Source organism: Malaya genurostris, chromosome 3 (genome assembly GCF_030247185.1).
Source record: "Malaya genurostris strain Urasoe2022 chromosome 3, Malgen_1.1, whole genome shotgun sequence".
Classification (NCBI taxonomy): Eukaryota; Metazoa; Arthropoda; class Insecta; order Diptera; family Culicidae; genus Malaya; species Malaya genurostris.
The window spans coordinates 139,032,285-139,050,412 of record NC_080572.1 but is presented as its reverse complement, the minus strand read 5'-3'; the positions used below and the strand labels follow the sequence as shown (position 1 = coordinate 139,050,412).

General features: G+C 34.8%; 1 protein-coding gene across 3 annotated transcripts in view; it reads left to right on the top strand.

The window, feature by feature from the left end:
• The window catches only part of LOC131434826 (aryl hydrocarbon receptor), a 698,066-nt gene extending 680,262 nt beyond the window's left edge, over positions 1-17,804 (top strand). For all 3 annotated transcript variants that reach the window (XM_058601997.1, XM_058601998.1, XM_058601999.1), the window contains one exon: positions 16,995-17,804. In XM_058601997.1, coding sequence (XP_058457980.1) covers positions 16,995-17,663 — 669 coding nt within the window. In that variant the 3' untranslated portion in view covers positions 17,664-17,804. The remainder of the gene's footprint in view (positions 1-16,994) is intronic.
• The last annotated feature ends 324 nt before the right edge of the window (positions 17,805-18,128 follow it).

Sequence of the window (18,128 nt, the reverse complement as noted above, 5' to 3'; positions counted from 1 at the left end):
TAAAGTCATTTCGCCGAAAGGGTCATTTCGCCGAATCCTGAAATCGTCTTGAAATCGTTATTAGAATTAATATAAATTAAAGACAAACGAAAAATGATAGCATTAACGCCCGTTTTGTTGACCTACCATTGTACTTCTTGAATAATGATTGATTGTTGTACTCTTGAATAAAGATTGATTCATGAACCTCAGAAAGTAGTTCCAAAGAAAACTTATTGGCTATTAGCTAGTAAGCATCAAAGCAATTGCATAGGTGTATCTACCAGGCAAATGTAGGTGGTATTTTCCGTTTATTAAGCGAAAATGAAAAAATATCTAATGCGGCTACGCCACATCGTTTCGGTTCATGTGCTGTCCGACCTCGCTACCGCTCGTTCGGACCTAACTAAAGCAAAGAAACCTTGCTTTGAGTAGACCGGGCAAACGAGGCGGTTACAGGTTTGTATGCAAGAGGCCGCCGCTTCCGACGGCGGGTCGGCGGCCGACTCAGCTGGCGTCGGCTCGGCGGCTTTGTGCCGCCGAGCCATCTTGGCTTCGGTTATGTGGCTGCGCCACATCAGTTATACAGGAGACATAACATGCAGGAGATATGACCCTTACGGCGAAATTACCCTTTCAGCAAAATGACCCTTTCGGCGAAATGACCCTTTCGGCGAAATGACCCTTACGGCGAAACGACTTTCGGCGAAATGACCTATTCGGCGAAATGACTTTCGGCGAAATGGCATTCGGCGAAACGACTTTCGGCGAAATGGCTTTCGGCGATATGACCCGCTCCCATATATATATATATATATATATATATATATATATATATATATATATATATATATATATATATATATATATATATATATATATATATATATATATATATATATATATATATATATATATATATATATATATATATATATATATATATATATATATTATATATATATATATATATATATATATATATATATATATATATATATATATATATATACATATATATATATATATATATATATATATATATATATATATATATATATATTATATATATATATATATATATATATATATATATATATATATATATATATATATATATATATATATATATATATATATATATATATATATATATATATATATATATATATATATATATATACTATGAGAGTATGTATGATATAAGAAAGGCATCATTACACCACTTTACCATTCGACTCAGTTCGTCGTGTACGCAAAATGTCTGTGTATATGTGCGCGTGTGTGTGTGTCTATGTGTATATAACATTTTTTGAACTAACTTTTCTCGGAGATGGCTCAACCGATTTTCATAAATTTAGATTCAAATAAAAGGTCTTAAGGTCTCATAGAAAATTCCTGAACATTTTCTATTTGGATACGATTTCCGTTTCCAGAATTATGGGGTAAAAAGTGTAAAAATTGTGAAAATAAGTGCATCAACTTTTTTCGGAGATGGCTAAACCGAGTTTCACTAACTTAGAATCAAATGAGAGCTCTCAGGTCCCATACTAAATTCCTGAATTTTTTTTTTTGATCTCACTTCCGGTTCAGAGTTATGGGGTATAATGTACAAAAAATGGAAATATATGTTCTATCTTTTCTCATAGATTCGATTTTCACAAACTTAGGTTCAAATAAAAGGTCCTGTGGTCCCATACGGAATTCCCAAATTTCATCTGGATCCAACTTCCGGATCCGGAAATATAGGGTAAAGTGTGTTAAATATTGTATAACAACACTGAAAATAGTGAAAAACCTTTAAACAATTCTAAATCGACCTCAAATCTTCTACAATTGATAGTTTGTATCAGTTGATGGCCAAGCAAACTGATTTCGGTTATTCTTTCAAGAATCGAAGAAAATTATTTTGAAGAATACAGTATTATATATATTATTATTATATATTATTATGATTTATATGCGAAAAGCATCATACACCACTAGGTGGATTGAAACATTTTTTTATTCTTTCGGTCGCACTTATCATAAGATAGCTTAAATTTTCATCAACCGCAGCAGCGCGTTTTTCCAATATCACACACTAGCAGAAGACATCCGTAATTGTTTCGTTTGTGTGTGTGTACGAAATAGAACAAAGCACGCATCGTTCTATTTGTGTTTTCTTCTTCCACGCTGGCATTCTATATGGCGATCTGAAAATTTGGACACTCATCGCCCTGTAACTGCGGAACCGGAAGTCGGATCCGGATGAAATTTCACAGTAGCTTTAAAAGCAATATCAGCTATAGTTCAAATCAAGATTTGTGGACATCGGTTCAAGCATCGCTGAGAAATCGAAGTGAGATCTATTTTTAGAGTTTTTCTTCGCCACTTTCGGTACTTACTGAACAGGAAAAGGGGGGACCAGTAGTGACGAATAAGATTTTTATGTCCAGAAACCAACAAGTTCTGCAAACTAGAAGAATTTTTCAGACAAATTTATGGGATTTGTACCAGTTTTTGACCATCGTTCGTGAAAAATTACTTATGAAATTAGTAATTTTCCACTTATCCAGCTTCAGTTCCGGAACCGAAAGTCTGAACCGGGTAAAGTGTTCTGGAAATTTTAAGGAAACTATAAGACCTTTCGAGTCCCTTCGAAACTCGTAGAAGGCAAGGTGATGGCCTTTCGTGTCTGCTATTCAACATTGCTTTGGAGGGTGTGATAAGAAGAGTGAGGATAGACACGAGTGGTACGATTTTCAGAAAGTCCGTCCAGCTACTTGGTTTCGCTGATGATATTGATATTATAGCACGCAACTTTGAGAAGATAGAAGATACGTACATCGGACTAAAAGCTGAGGCCAAGCGGATCGGACTAGACATCAATGTGTCAAAGACAAGTTACATGAAAGGCAGGGGCTCGAGAGAAGATAACGTCAAGCGTGGTCTACGACAGAAAGAGTAAGAGTAAGAGTAAGTAAGACCTTTCATTTGAATCTTAGTTTGTGAAAATCGGTTGAGCCGTTTCAGAGAAAATTGAGTGCACATTTTTTCTCTAATTTTCACATATTACAATGTAACTCCGGAACCTGAAGTCGGATCCAAATGTCATTCAATAGCAGGCTATGGGATCATAAGACATTTTATTTGATTTTATTTTTTGAAAATCGGTTCAGTCATCTCTAAAACAAGCGAGTGCATATTTTTGAGAGAAAAGTGAGTGCATATTTGTGTTACATACATACACACATGCACACAAACACACGCGCGGAAACGCGGACACGCTCAGGCATTTGCTCAGTTCGCCGATCTGAGTCGAATGGTATATGACATGACTACCGGGCCTCGGAAAAAAGCCATTTTTTCAGTGATTGCATAGTATTTCTATATGAGAAAGGCTGAAACGTCTGGATAAATTGTGTTTTAGTTTGACTTGTTAAACTTTATTTGGTTTTGACTTCCAATTTCTAAGTTATATTTTATTGATTTGCATCGGTCAGGATTATGTTATGGGCACTGTACTGCTGAAAACAATTCCGGCAGATGACCCGCAGAATCGGTGAAATGACGGCTGGTACCTGACCTTGTCCTAAGTAGTTCGATCCGTTGTGGTACGGCTTCCATACAGGTGACCTGGGGGGAACGAACTCCTGCGAACTTTTGAGATTGCTATTGCCTTGGGAAATATCCCCGATGAATCCACAAATGAATAGCCTACGGTTGATTGTCTTCCTACCCTCTGCCGAGGCTTGGCTGATGGAAGTTGCGCAGAGTTGATGTATTGGGCCGCAGAAGAATATCCCGGAGCTTGAAGAAATGTGTACATGTACATAAGAAGAACACAAAGAAGGACGTAGTTCATATCACAATACCTTTTTATATACCATATTCGATCGATATACCAAATTTATCGGTTATTACATACTAGTTTCCCCCACAGCAATTTTCCCATTTGCAAAGGATGTAACCCTAGATTAAGCTATATATAATTGTCCGAGTGTGAATATCGGATTTGATAAATGCCTGCTTTATCTAGAGATTGGCGTTCATTGCCATTTTAAACGCAATTTTTACAGGGAATTGTTTTCAACACAGTTTGAATGGAAAAGTTTGATCGGATGATGTCCATGTAATACGAGGAATTATTACTAATTCATTGTAGCATATCGGTATTGCGATAACTTGTAGCGCAAAAATGCAAAAAATTGGAGCTAAACGGTTGACATTACACAGTTAAATACCTAAAAGAGTAACAGAGAGCCCCTCGTACTAGCAGCCGAGGATAGTGGTAGAGATACTCTCTCGAGTTCTACCCATCTCGTAATGTGCCCAAAGACTCGAGAAGATTAGGTGAGTTCTAGATTGAGTACTTTGAGAGGTTCATTCGAGCGTGCCGGAAAAAATATGATCGATTGAAAATGTGGTTTGAGGGGTAAATGCGGCAGTAGCATTCATTCGTTCATGTCTGGTAAGCATGTTGGATGGGAGTAGGGTTTGGAGGGTGGATGTGTCACTGGCACCTCCATGTAAAGGCAAAAACCTAAACGGCGAGAGGGGTATTTCGATAGCGTCACGAAATGTCATCTATAGCTTTAACTCACGTTTTAAACTGTTCAAAACTCTTATATTCACTTCTATTTCTATTGAATAAATTTACACTACAATACGAGAACTTCCCTAAAGCACATAAACTCTGTGCCTGGCCTAGAAACTAGCTGATCTAATCTTGGTTTCATTGAACTATGCTCTATGTCTTAATATCTGCTTTCACATGAACGCTGGTGTCTATGTTTGATTACGGTGCTACCCGGTCGCCCAAGGATCAGCACTGTCAACAGTTGAAATAAGAAGCGCCGATAAATTCAAAAAGACCCCTTTTTATACTAAAAATATTGCTGCCTAACAAAAAATTGTATATATTTCAACTTTGTATATGTCTGGTATTCAATGCTAACTATTATATGCGGGATGTTCATTTCTTTCGTTTTAAGTAAAGGTGTTCTAAATTACCAGTACTGGGCATTCTTGGGTTAACTAACCTCCACATATATATATATATATATATATATATATATATATATATATATATATATATATATATATATATATATATATATATATATATATATATATATATATATATATATATATATATATATATATATATATATATATATATATATATATATATATATATATATATATATATATATATATATATATATATATATATATATATATATATATATATATATATATATATATATATATATATATATATATATATATATATATATATATATATATATATATATATATATATATATATATATATATATATATATATATATATATATATATATAGATATATATATATATAACCAGAGATAATTTTTTCGTAGAAATAGAAAAATTATAGAATGATAGTACTCAAGGGAGAGCAAGGATGTGAAAATATAGAACGGAAAAGTAAGACGTGACAGAGGGGCATTTAAGCAAGCAGAAATCTTCTAGTAACTTAACTTTTACCTTCTACCAGAGGAGTTGGGCTTAGGCATCTGAACAATGCGAATCACCCAAGTCTCTGGTATGTCGGAAAGTAGTGATAAAGGTCTTTTACCATTTACTATCCGAATTGGTTCCTTGCTCTCCCTTGAGTACTACAATTCTATAATTTTCATTGTCTGTTTCTACAAAAAAATGATCTCTGGTTAGGAGAGTATCACAAAAGGAAAATAAGAAATATTGACTACTAAACTTAGTCGTTAAAAAAGAAAAAGAGTATATATATATATATATATATATATATATATATATATATATATATATATATATATATATATATATATATATATATATATATATATATATATATATATATTTCTAGACATTTCTGAATTGGCTTCACTCATATCTTACTGGTCGCGAAATAATAGTGAAACTAGGAGACTGTACAATCTTACCATTCGCCGATACCTCTGGAGTACCTCAAGGAAGTCAGCTTGGACCGTTTATATTTTTACTTTGTCTCAACGATCTAAATTTTTCGATCAAGTGCATGAAACTCTCATTCGCCGATGAGTTTAAATTATTCCATGTCATCAAATCCACTGGTGTAATATCAACAGAATGGTTTTGAACGCCTCCAAATGCTCCGTCATCTCTTTTAGTCGTAAACTATAGTCTATAGTCAGTTTCGATTATAATATTTCACAAATTGTTCTTGAACGTACATCGTCTGTGAAGGACCTTGGTGTCCTAAGTTAAATTTCAAGAAAAACATTGAGTTTACTTTCTCAAAGCCTTCAAGCTGCTAGAATTCATTTCCCGCGTTACTAAAGATTTCGATGATGTACATTACTTGAAAGCAGTCTATTTTGCCTTAGTTCGCTCTACGCTCGAATACGCCTCGGTTGTCTGGTCACCTTACTACCAAAACTATATCCAACGCATTGAAGCAATTCAACGGAAATTTGTTCGATGTGCTCTGCGTCGGCTTCCATGGAGAAACCCTTGGAACCTCCCAAGTTACCACGCCAGATGCAAAGTGATTGACCTCGATTTATTATCTGTCCGTCGCGACGTCAGCAAGGCTACTTTTGTGGGTGATCTCCTCCAATGAAGAATAGACTGCTCCGAGCTCTTACAGCTTTTACAAATAGATATCCATCGCCGTAATCTTAGAAGCTATTCTTTTCTTAGGACCCATTATGCTAGAACTAATTATGGGTATAACGAACCTTTTGCCAGCAGCATGTCATTCGACTTTAATATTTCACGAAAAGTTACCAAGAAATTGTTCCTAAGGTTACTATCTAATTAGTTTTAGTTTTAGTTAGTTTATAAATGTTATTTTTAAGTGAAATGTATCATTTGGATGATTGTAATCTGTTGATGCTGAAGATGAGGAGGTTTTATACCTGTTGGAGAGCAAGTTTGACAGAAACTAACTTCACCGGGCCTTTTCCTGCTCCAAATAAACAAATAAACAAATATACTCAATAAACATGTTTTCATTGCTATCGATATATGCGATTGCCGCACGATTGTGTTGCTTTGGTTTATCATGAATTAACATGCCTGAACATGTTTTTCTCACTCCGTATTGTTTTTACTGACTGATGCAATATATTGAAATAGGCTACTGTGTGCGACGTAAAAAAATTACTAATTTACTATCTGTAATAGCTAGAGTATAGAGAACTATGTTTTTTGGAAGATCTTTTGATCTGATTTCGCCCTGAAAAGGTTGTGTTGTCGGAATGTAAAACTTTAACTCTAAGATTGTCGTTACTGAGGATTGACAGTTTTCGTATTTTTGTAATAGACTTTTTTCGTTCTGCTCTTTACATATTATGATTATATGAACTCAGATGCCCTAACCTTATGATGCTCTAGAGTATGATTCCATTTAAGTCTCAGTTCCGCCTTTTAGTCGCTATTGTCTGTACCTTATCTGTGGGGTGATCGAACGTTTACTAGTCCCGGACTCTGGGTATCGAGTCGTTTCATTTAATATAATAAAACATCTCGTTGAATATCCTGCGATTTATTGACCATAGTTTAAGAATTAATTGTTGTCTCGTTTGAGTTTTGGGTGTCATTGAAATTACTTCATTATTCCGCATAATGTGTTGAGGCTTCTAATGTATCTTCAAAATATTTCATCGGATTTCGTGGTTGATTTCTCAGTAATGTTTTATATCGTGTTGGATTCAAAAATAAACATTAAATTCTATGTGCTTGTCCATGGCATTCATTTGAGCTTTGACAATGCCCACTGAGCAAAACACGTGTAGCACCTTGTATTGTGGTAGCACACCCGCGCAGATCATCTTTAACGGTGTCGACTACGTTTACTTCAATTAGTTATCATGGTCTCCAATACCGGATATATACGTTTTTCCTAATTTTTCTGTCTCGATTTCCCAGCTATTGTGTTCATCCTTCCGACGTCTTGATCGATCACACCATCTCGTTCGCTAAGGAAGCTTTGCTATGCTACCAATATCTCATTTTTTTCAGCGATAGTTTGACCGATTTCCACAAACTTAGATTCAAATGAAAGGTCTCACGATTCTATACGGAATTGCTGGCTTGCATCTGGATCCGATTTCCGGTTCCGGAGTTATAGGGTAAAGTGTGTTCAATATTGTACACCGCCACTTAAACCGGCGAAACAAAAAACCTAAAAAAATTCTAAACTGGTCTCAAAACTACACAAAAAGATAGTCATTATCAGAAGGCAACTAAACAAACCGATTCCGGCTATCCTGATTCCTGGTATACGGTTCCGGAAGTGCCGGAAATAGTAGTCACATATTCCAGAATGGATTTCACTCACTTTTCTTAGTGATAAATCGACCGACTTCCACAAACTTAGATTCAAATGAAAGGTCTCACGAGCCCATACGAAATTCCTGAATTTCATCTGGATCCGACTTCCGGTTCCGCATTGTAGGGTAAAGTGTGTTCAATATTGTACACCGTCACTTAAACCGGCAAAACAAAAACCGTAAACTGGACTCAATACCGTTATTTCCAATTTAGAGTACGATGGAAAAATCGCATAAAATCTTTAAAATTTAAATAAAAACTAGTAGAGTTTGTACGTCATGTTTGTTGGTGGCCGTACGAACCAACTTCGATTATACCGGTTCTCAGGTTCCGATGCTGGAAGTACACATAATAGTGAACGTCATGTTTGTTGGTGGCCGTACGAACCAACTTCGATTATACCGGTTCTCAGGTTCCGATGCTGGAAGTACATATAATAGTGAACCCACTTCGTTTTCTAATGGATGGCCTAACCGATCAGAGAACTGTTCCATTCTCCATGTTAATGCAAAACAATCTCTTGGTTTCTTTCAAAAAACGAAGAGAAACATTTTGAATAGAATACCAAAATATTATACATGAGAAAGGCATCATAACACCATTAGGTGGATTAAAACAGGTGTTTTCTTTGGCTCTGCAACTCACTTCCATTCGATATTTTAGGTTATTTTACCACTAATGCTGCTTGCATTTTACTTATCTCTATCCATCGACTTGTTTTTACTTCATTCGTATCTGGTAATTAATTTTTTTCTTTCTTTCTGTTTGGTTATTGATCTACATCCAGGTCGACTGGTCACCCCCTTATATACTGAGATGTGTCTTCGGCGTGCTATATTGATCTAAAAACAGACTTAGATTTGTCTTTTAGATTAGTTTGTACACAAATTGTGAATAAACCCAAATATGTGTTTGTATACATTGTAAAGTGGTTTATTGATTACTTTTATGCTCACATATTAATTGTATTTCTCGTATCTATTTCAACACGTTTTTTGTTTTTTTCAATCTTCAATATTATTAGTTAACTCCCTATTGATTGGATTTATGTATTATCCCTTTATACGACGCCGTGTAATTCGTTAAATGTTGTATATTTTTGTCATAAAAAATTTTAGATTTCAAGTATAATTCGATTTTCAGATCCATATTCTTGTTTCTTTACGATTGTCTTGAATTCTTGTTTGAGTATTGCGAATTGTCATTAAATTGGATTTCATTCTGGGGGTCCGGCTCCCCTTGTCCACATATACTTGTTTCCACACTCATACTGTAGAAATTGCTAAAATACATTCATGGCATACGAATTATTTGCTGGCCAGCGTCGTTTTGGTAATCGTTACTTTGTCCACTAGTTTCTTATATCATTCTCATTTTGTTGTCCTCTAGCGTTGTATCGTATTCTAATCTCATCATTTCATTGCTGATTTTTCATTATATTAGTTTGATGTCTAACTATAAATCAATATGTTTGTGCTATAGCGAACTGTTCATCATGTCATTTTATTTCAAATCCATAAAAAAAACTATGAACAAAATCCCTTTTGGGTATCCTCTTTTAGTTATATCCCATCATCCTTTTACTATCACTTGATATTGTTTCCTTTGTATTAGTATAATTAAGTTTATTCTGGGGGTCCGGCTCCCCTTGTCCACACATACTTGTTTCCACACTCATACTGTAGAAATTGCTAAAATACATTCATGGCATACGAATTATTTGCTGGCCAGCGTCGTTTTGGTAATCGTTACTTTGTCCACTAGTTCTTATATCTTTCTCATTTTGTTGTCCTCTAGCGTTGTATCGTATTCTAATCTCATCATTTCATTGCTGATTTTTCATTATATTAGTTTGATGTCTAACTATAAATCAATATGTTTGTGCTATAGCGAACTGTTCATCATGTCATTTTATTTCAAATCCATAAAAAAAACTATGAACAAAATCCCTTTTGGGTATCCTCTTTTAGTTATATCCCATCATCCTTTTACTATCACTTGATATTGTTTCCTTTGTATTAGTATAATTAAGTTTATTCTCCATTGAGAGCAAAACATGTTTTTCATAATTATCTCTCTTGTTACATCTTATTGCTATCGTTTTATCCTCCTGATTTCCATGCATGGATCGTTTTTTTCACATAAGTTGTTTTTGTAACCCATAGATACCTAAAATTGTTAATATTTCACTTTTTTATCATCTCTTGGGCCCTACGCCGTAATTTTGATTATTCACCCTTATGTTCGTTTTATTATTTTTGTATCCATTTTTATGTTATTTTGACACATACCTATTTTGATGTATTTTTTTTTTGTCATTCGCTTTTCATGTAATCTTAATTTAACTGTCACTATTCCAATTTTCATTATTAATTTCCAATCATTTACCGTAATTTATTATGTTTATTTATTTTGTTATCCCTTTCCAAAGTTGATTTTAGCTCTCATTTCGTTTTCATATTGCATACCCAGTTAACATCTTGACAACACTTCTTCAAATTTTTTGTTTTAATTAATTTCCAACAATTTACCATAATTTAATATGTTTATTAATTTCGTCGTCCCTTTTTGTGTCGTGAAATTTTGAAAATTCACCCATATGAACATAGTAAAGAAAGACGTCGCACTACGTCAAAAGTGTCTCTGTTGTTTTAACCAGTTATTCAGCTAGTTGAACTTGAAACGCCTATTGCAATAAATATTTTTTACTGCTAGAAATTTTGCCTAAGTAGCGGCTTATAGCTTTATCACTAAACACACAGATGATAAAGAAATGCAACAATGATTATAATTCCCATGAGAAAATTCACCAGCAAAATGTTCAAAGGACATTAAGACATTTTTACTCCATTTGCAGAATAGCTCTCTGAAAGGGCTTTTGATGATGATGCTCCCCGGTGAACGACCAAAATGGTTAAAGCCGGGGTAAAATAAATGATATATAAATAAAACTTTTAATGTGAAACACATCTTTGTTTTTTATATAGGGGTGCAAATCGGAAATTTAAGGGTAAATAAAAATAAAAATGTGGTCAGCTTTCAAACACTTACAGTTCAGTCAGTTTAGTTTCAATCAGTAATATTATTTCACCAATTGATTGAAAATATTTCTACGTATTGGTTTGAATGTTCATGGCCATGTATTTCCAATTATATATCATTGAAATGTAGATTAATAGCTAGCAGTGTCCTATTTGGTCTGCTAAAAATCTCCGGCATATCGGAATTTCCTAACATAGACGACGGTTTTAAAGGAGTAAGCAATATATCAATGGAAAAGAATAGCTCTGATTGGTCAATCGATGCAAAAGTGAAGCTGTTGGAAGCACGCGAATCTATAAATATCAGCGAAATTATAGCTAACGTTTTAGTCGTACGTATGGCATGCCAGAGACAGGTTATTGCTAGGCAGCAAGATAGAAAGCGCTACAAAACGATTTGAAGCTTAGATTGGTATGCTCTGATCGTGTGTCATGTGAGTTTGGATGAAATTCCATGTTATATCGTTTTCACCTGAGAAATTTGCAACTACCCCAGAGCGAATTTTGAGTGCTTAAGATTAATTTCTTTTTTATAGCTTAGCTTAGCTTAATTGACCGCCTGTGAGTTTCCCATGATTCAGAAACCAATTGAAATTGCATACTGTACCAAATTCATGATACTTGGGGAGTCGTAGATCATGCTCAACGTGCACCTCAACTGACTTAGAACATGGACTGATCAATAACGTAGATGGCCACACCCATGCAGGTCAATATGGGAAGGGAAGGAATATTAGTTCAACAATTGTTGCTACTAGTGACCGAGGAATTTTCTGCATCACCACAAGTGTCACAGGAAAGGAGTGGTGTTAATGGGGCGAGGAAAACTCCGGAAAGCCGGCTGTTGGGAGCTTCACTATCAATTCGTATGATTAATTCATTGTGTTCTGTTTGTTTTGCAATAGACAGCCGTAGTACGTAGATATCACTCGATCGTCATCAATCCAACAACAACGTCCTACGCGATACGAAGTAATGTCGATATCTACTCTCTAACAAAAAAAAAATAAAAAAAGAAAGAAATGAATCTTCCTCGCAGTCTAACCTATGTTTACAACTGTTCTTGTTAAGCACGGTCGCAAAAAAATATCGCATCGGTTGACATCGTTTAATTTTGGGTGGTAAATTCGCAGTTTCCGTCGCTTGAGCATATTTTAGTTTCGCGAATCAGCAATATACAATATATATCACTTTTTATTTATCAACACATACTTGTAATAGCGACACTATCACTCAAAATAACTGTTTCGATCAATCACTTCACTATGAGTCGTTGGATACCCATTGTAATTTGGATTTTTGTCGTTTATACGACTTACTTTACAATGGGGCGCCTTTTCAAAATTCACCCTGTACAAGAATGGGCAGAAGTTTATCGCGAATATCTTTTGATGTACTTAACCCAACAACATAATTTATTCTACAAGCTATCGACAATATGATCAGGAATTTGTGATTAAATTTTCAACAGCGTGAGATAACCATAAATAAATGAAAAACAACGTTTTCTTAAACTTTTGGAAATAATGAAAAAAAATCATCACGCTTGCTTGCCTTTTTCGCACCCGGACGACGGTTTTAAGGTAGTCAGGCACATATCAGATCCGATTATCTACTGAACGAGTATAGAGGGTAATCTTTGATAAAAAACTGTTCATTACTTCTATTGCTGCAGACGGAACTGGATGTCGAAGTGAGGCTCTCCCACCAACTCCAGTAAGAACAAACCAAGTACTATAAAGCGTGAAACGCTCAGGTCGTCTTCTCATTTGGACTTCGGTCGTCAGGAGGAGCAGTCGGCAATGGAAGTAGACCTTTTGCGTGGTGTAAAGCATCAAACGCTCAGGTCACAGAGCCAGTTTTCAGGATAATTTGATTAGCTTTGTGCAATTTTCGCAGTATAAAATTCGCAACAGTGTTTAATATCTGAGAATTACACAATTTGGCCCTTCTGAATGCCAGAAATTTATCTCGTATGGCATTTTGATAACTTTTTCCACTGAAATATTTAAATCCGAAATGATTGACATCAAAATTCTGTATGTTCGTATTTAGAACTATAATTGTATACCCAAAAATTATGCGAAATTTTCCTCACTATACTGTATACGGTCCATTTTTCAACCACTTGTAGTTTGTAGTAGAACTTTCTGATGATTTGCTATATGAAATGCATAGCACCGACTCAGAAGTCATTAATAAAAGGTTCCTTTCAGAACCACCATTCATTTATCATAAAGAACAATACTGGTTATTTCGTAATATTCAATTGTGTGTCCGAATGTTTAATGTAACTAACCTGTACTTTAGTTTAGGTGTATCGTTTCCAATTCTAGTAGTGAAAAAGAAGAAAGCTTGCACAATCGATCAACTAATTGAATGCTAAAGTATCTAAATAAGCGGTTTATTTCAACAATAAAATCATCTGGACCATTACTTTTTTCGCTTGGCAAGACTCAAATCTCAATTCACACTAAACAGATATCAGCAATAACTTTGAAGGAAGAAAAGAATTTGAAACAATCACAATGGTTATCTTTACAACTTTTTTCTCTGCGTGATAAAGTGCTCTTAACATTTAGAGCCTAAAATTTAATTTTTAATTTGTATAAGATGAACTCGAATAATAATAATGAGAAAACGCTTCAACCGAAATCGCAGAATGGTAGTAAAACTTGAACAAAAGCTTGGCGAAGAGAAGCTTAAATATGGAAATCCGTATCGCAAGTATGTACAAAGGTATAATTGCATACGTTTGGGATATTGATGTAATTTTGTCAGCTCCAAAACAAATACGAATCAAAACAAACAGAGTCTATATTCTGGGTTCGCGTGTTCGGTGTTGGTTCCTAATAAAAATCAATCTAATCAGACTCTCGTGCAATTGCGGATTAAAAAGGCGGATGGGTAATGTCAGAGACATAACTGGATGTCGTGAATACGAAAACAACTGACATGTTCCTTAACACTTCCGAATATCAATTAGTTGATCAATTGTATGAATTATGCAAGCATTCCCCTTTGCACATTTTTCGCAAAAACAAAGAAGGCTTCACTTTTTTTTGAGAGGCTTGTTTCTACCTGATTTCGTTTGTAGCTTTTTCACTAATGGGCGGTCCTAACGGCTATAAAAATAGCCGCATTCAGAATTTTAATGTTGATTATTTCATTTCGGATTTGCATAATTTATTGAAACAAACTATCAATATGCTGAAGGGACTCGTTTCTAGCATTCAGAAAGGTCAAATTGCGTAATTCTCTACGACATTAAACTCTGGAACATTTTTCGCAAAAACAAAGAAGGCTTCACTTGATCTCGATTACTGTGAATTTCACACAGCAAAAAGTGCACAAATCTAACCAAACTGTTCTAGATTTGCACTAAACTGAGGATATTTCCTTTCGATTTGCGAACAACAAATCCTAATAGTTCTTTAGAAAACTTTTAGAGCCATTAGAACGGCTGATATTGTGCAATGCTCTCCACCGTTGTTTTTTTTCCCAATGCTAATGACTGGCAGCTGTGACGTAATCGCTCTTGTCGAAAGCGAAACTAGCTGTGCAGACGACGCAAAACACATCTGCTCGCAGTGGCGATAGAATCCAAACTGATTGAATTTTTGTTAAGAGACTTCCTTTTATGTGATTTCGTTTGTAGCTTTTTCACTAATGGGCGGTCCTAACGGCTATAAAAATAGCCGCATACAGAATTTTAATGTCGATTATTTCATTTCGGATTTGCATAATTTATTGAAAGAAACTATCAATATGTTGTAGGGATTCGTTTCTAGCATTCATAAGGACCAAATTGAAGAACTCACTGCGATATTCACCACTTTTCGGAACATTTTTTCCGAACGATTTGTTGTACAGCAGCAGATATTTTGTTCTCTTCCTTAGAACGCGTTCTGATTGGCTGGTGTTGACATAGATCAAATGAGACAGGTTTTTCAATGATGTACTATTGAAATACTTCAATGCTTTTGCTATACACGTTTAAATTGAACAATTTCGATTCTATTGGTAGTTAGATTATATAAATCCTTTCACAGATCACTGAGCTATGAGCTTTAAAAATACGAGAAAGGCAAACGCGCCTTATGAATTATCCTCATTGATACTCGTTTATACCAAACAATTCAGAAAAGTTTAATTTTGAATTATTTGAGACTATGTCACAAATCTGAAAATTTTATCATAAAATTGTGATCATATTTCCGATGGCAGGTCGCAAGAATTATGTTGATTCATTAGATACAACAATAGATATTCACGATCAAAAACTTATCACTCTCTCAGAGGGTAAATTTTAAAAAGGCACCTTATAGTAAAGTAAGTCGTATTCACGACAAAAGTTTAATGATTGATTGAACATAAACTGTCCGAAAATACATTACTCGAAGATGAAATTGAAACATTTATACTGTAGAAATATCTGTTTAATAGGGGAGAATGTTCAGTTATCGGCACTCTTTTCTTTTAAGCTTATAACTTCTGACTAAGTGCACATTATGCGGACATATATACATCAATGTAAAGCTAAAGTCCCTAGCTAACAGCTGAATAAGAAACTAAGATGATTCAATCGATCGAAAAAATTTGAGTATCAATTTAGTAAAGTGATAAATTTTGGCCATTTCAAGAAAGGTGTTCGGTTACCGGCAGTTATATGCAGAGATGCCAAGTCTGCATATTTGTCTGTAAATTATTATATTATTAGTTAACATGTAAACCTTTTTTCGTCTAAAGATTTTGAAAGCATCCGGTATTAAATCCAGAAATAGATCGATGCGATCACTTCAAACATATTCAATCTGCTCCCTTTTTCGATTGATGCTCATTAATTTATGATACTATAAAAAAGTCATGAAAAACTTTTGTATTGATTTTCACGCAATTAAAATTCGTTTTATGCACTGCGACAAATACAAGCATCTGTTTACTTTGGTATTCGGCACAATAAGAACGTGCTGTTATTACACACCTGACATTTGTCGAAATGACGCTATCTGCTTTCTGTCAAAAGTTACGGTGGGGTGCCGGCAACCGAGCATCTTCCCCTACATAAAAAACTTGTTTTATTATTAGCTCTTATATTCGTCTGCATACTTTCACTTACATGAAACGGCCACTACGTAACTGATATACAACGTTCATTTGCCATTAAAAATTTTCAATATGAAACGTTTCTGGTGAAATGAAGAGGATTTTTGTTCTACATTTTGTTTTCTTCGTTCTCCGCCAAGTGACAGCATTTGAATACAGCAATTTCGTTTACCTGAATGGTTATGACAAAATCAACATATATGTTAGTTACATTAATAACATTTTAGTTGAAACAACCAGGGCGTGAAACAACAATTGCAATGTTGTAATTTTGTAATCTGTGGATTCTCCGTGCGGGGCCGAATGTACCGGAACTGATGGTCAAAAACTTCACTAGGAAACTCACTTCAATTTCTCGAAAATGACCTAGATTCAAATAAAATGTCAAATCAAATAATATCACAGGTTCCGAAAGTTCAGGATGCTCAAAATTCCAAATCGCTATTCAGAGCAACGATATAAAAATTTAACTTACTCTTCGACACACATTTATCGACATTCTGCATTTATCAAACACTTTAAAATGTTTTTCTTTTGTTTCCTCAGGTGTCTCCTGTACATGTTGATTATATCAACGATCCCGCAGGTGCTGTGGCAGCTGCGTATTCGAATTTAAATCCGATATATTCGTCAGCCACATATGTATCAACAGAAAATGTGTACATGACCCCTCCAGCGCACTCCTCCAGCTTTTATTCAGTATCAGATAATTTGTTTCATCAGTACCGACTGCAGGGTGGATATTATTCCGAATATCCTTCAACTTCGACACCTTTCATAGCAAACGGATTCATTACTTACGACAGCTATAGCAATATAAATAAGGAAGATAAATGGGCAGAAAACGGAAAATGCATCTCAATGAACGGTAGTATTGACCGTGACTCCAATATTCAGACTGTTTACGATAGGATCGGTGTGAATAAATGTACAAAACAATCACCTCCTTTAGCAGAGACCCCTGATTCAAACCTAACGTCATCACCTATAAGTGCAGCAAACACAGATATTTTACGATCATCTCAAAATAAACCAAGATGCACTAATGGATCAACAAACAACATTAGTGATGAAACGATGACTACAAAACATGAAAGTAATGATGTTCCAACAGTTGATCCAAAAGAAGAATCACCCTTTGAACCAAGACGGCAAACTGTTCTTATGTGGGGAATGTCACATACGACAAATCAGGCTAACAATAAAGAAAATTAGAAACGGATACAGTGAATTAAGCCAACAATTTTAGAATTCCCGACATTCTGTACTATTTAGTTTTTGTTATATCTCATTCTTTCATAACTTGCTGATACCATAGTGGTGTATTTAATCAATAAACTGTGTTGCGAAACCAAACCAACTTTATGTATGCAATCACTGTGAAAACTGACCATTTAACACCCGACAGTCGGTGTTGAACAGTCGTTCGCACCGCACGCGTATAGCTCTTGGCTCCTGGAATTTTTTTCTGGCTACCTAGAGATTCATTGATTCAAGGCTTCAGTCTTTTTCAAAGCTACCAAAATCACTAACCGTCTTTTTAAATACTAACAATTAGTTAGCCTTTTTCAAGGCAATACAAAGAGTAACATTCTAAAATAATCAGTCTTTTCCAAGACAAAGAAATTAATCAGCCTTTTTAAGACTAGCTATTCAAAGAACTATTCTTCGAACTAATCG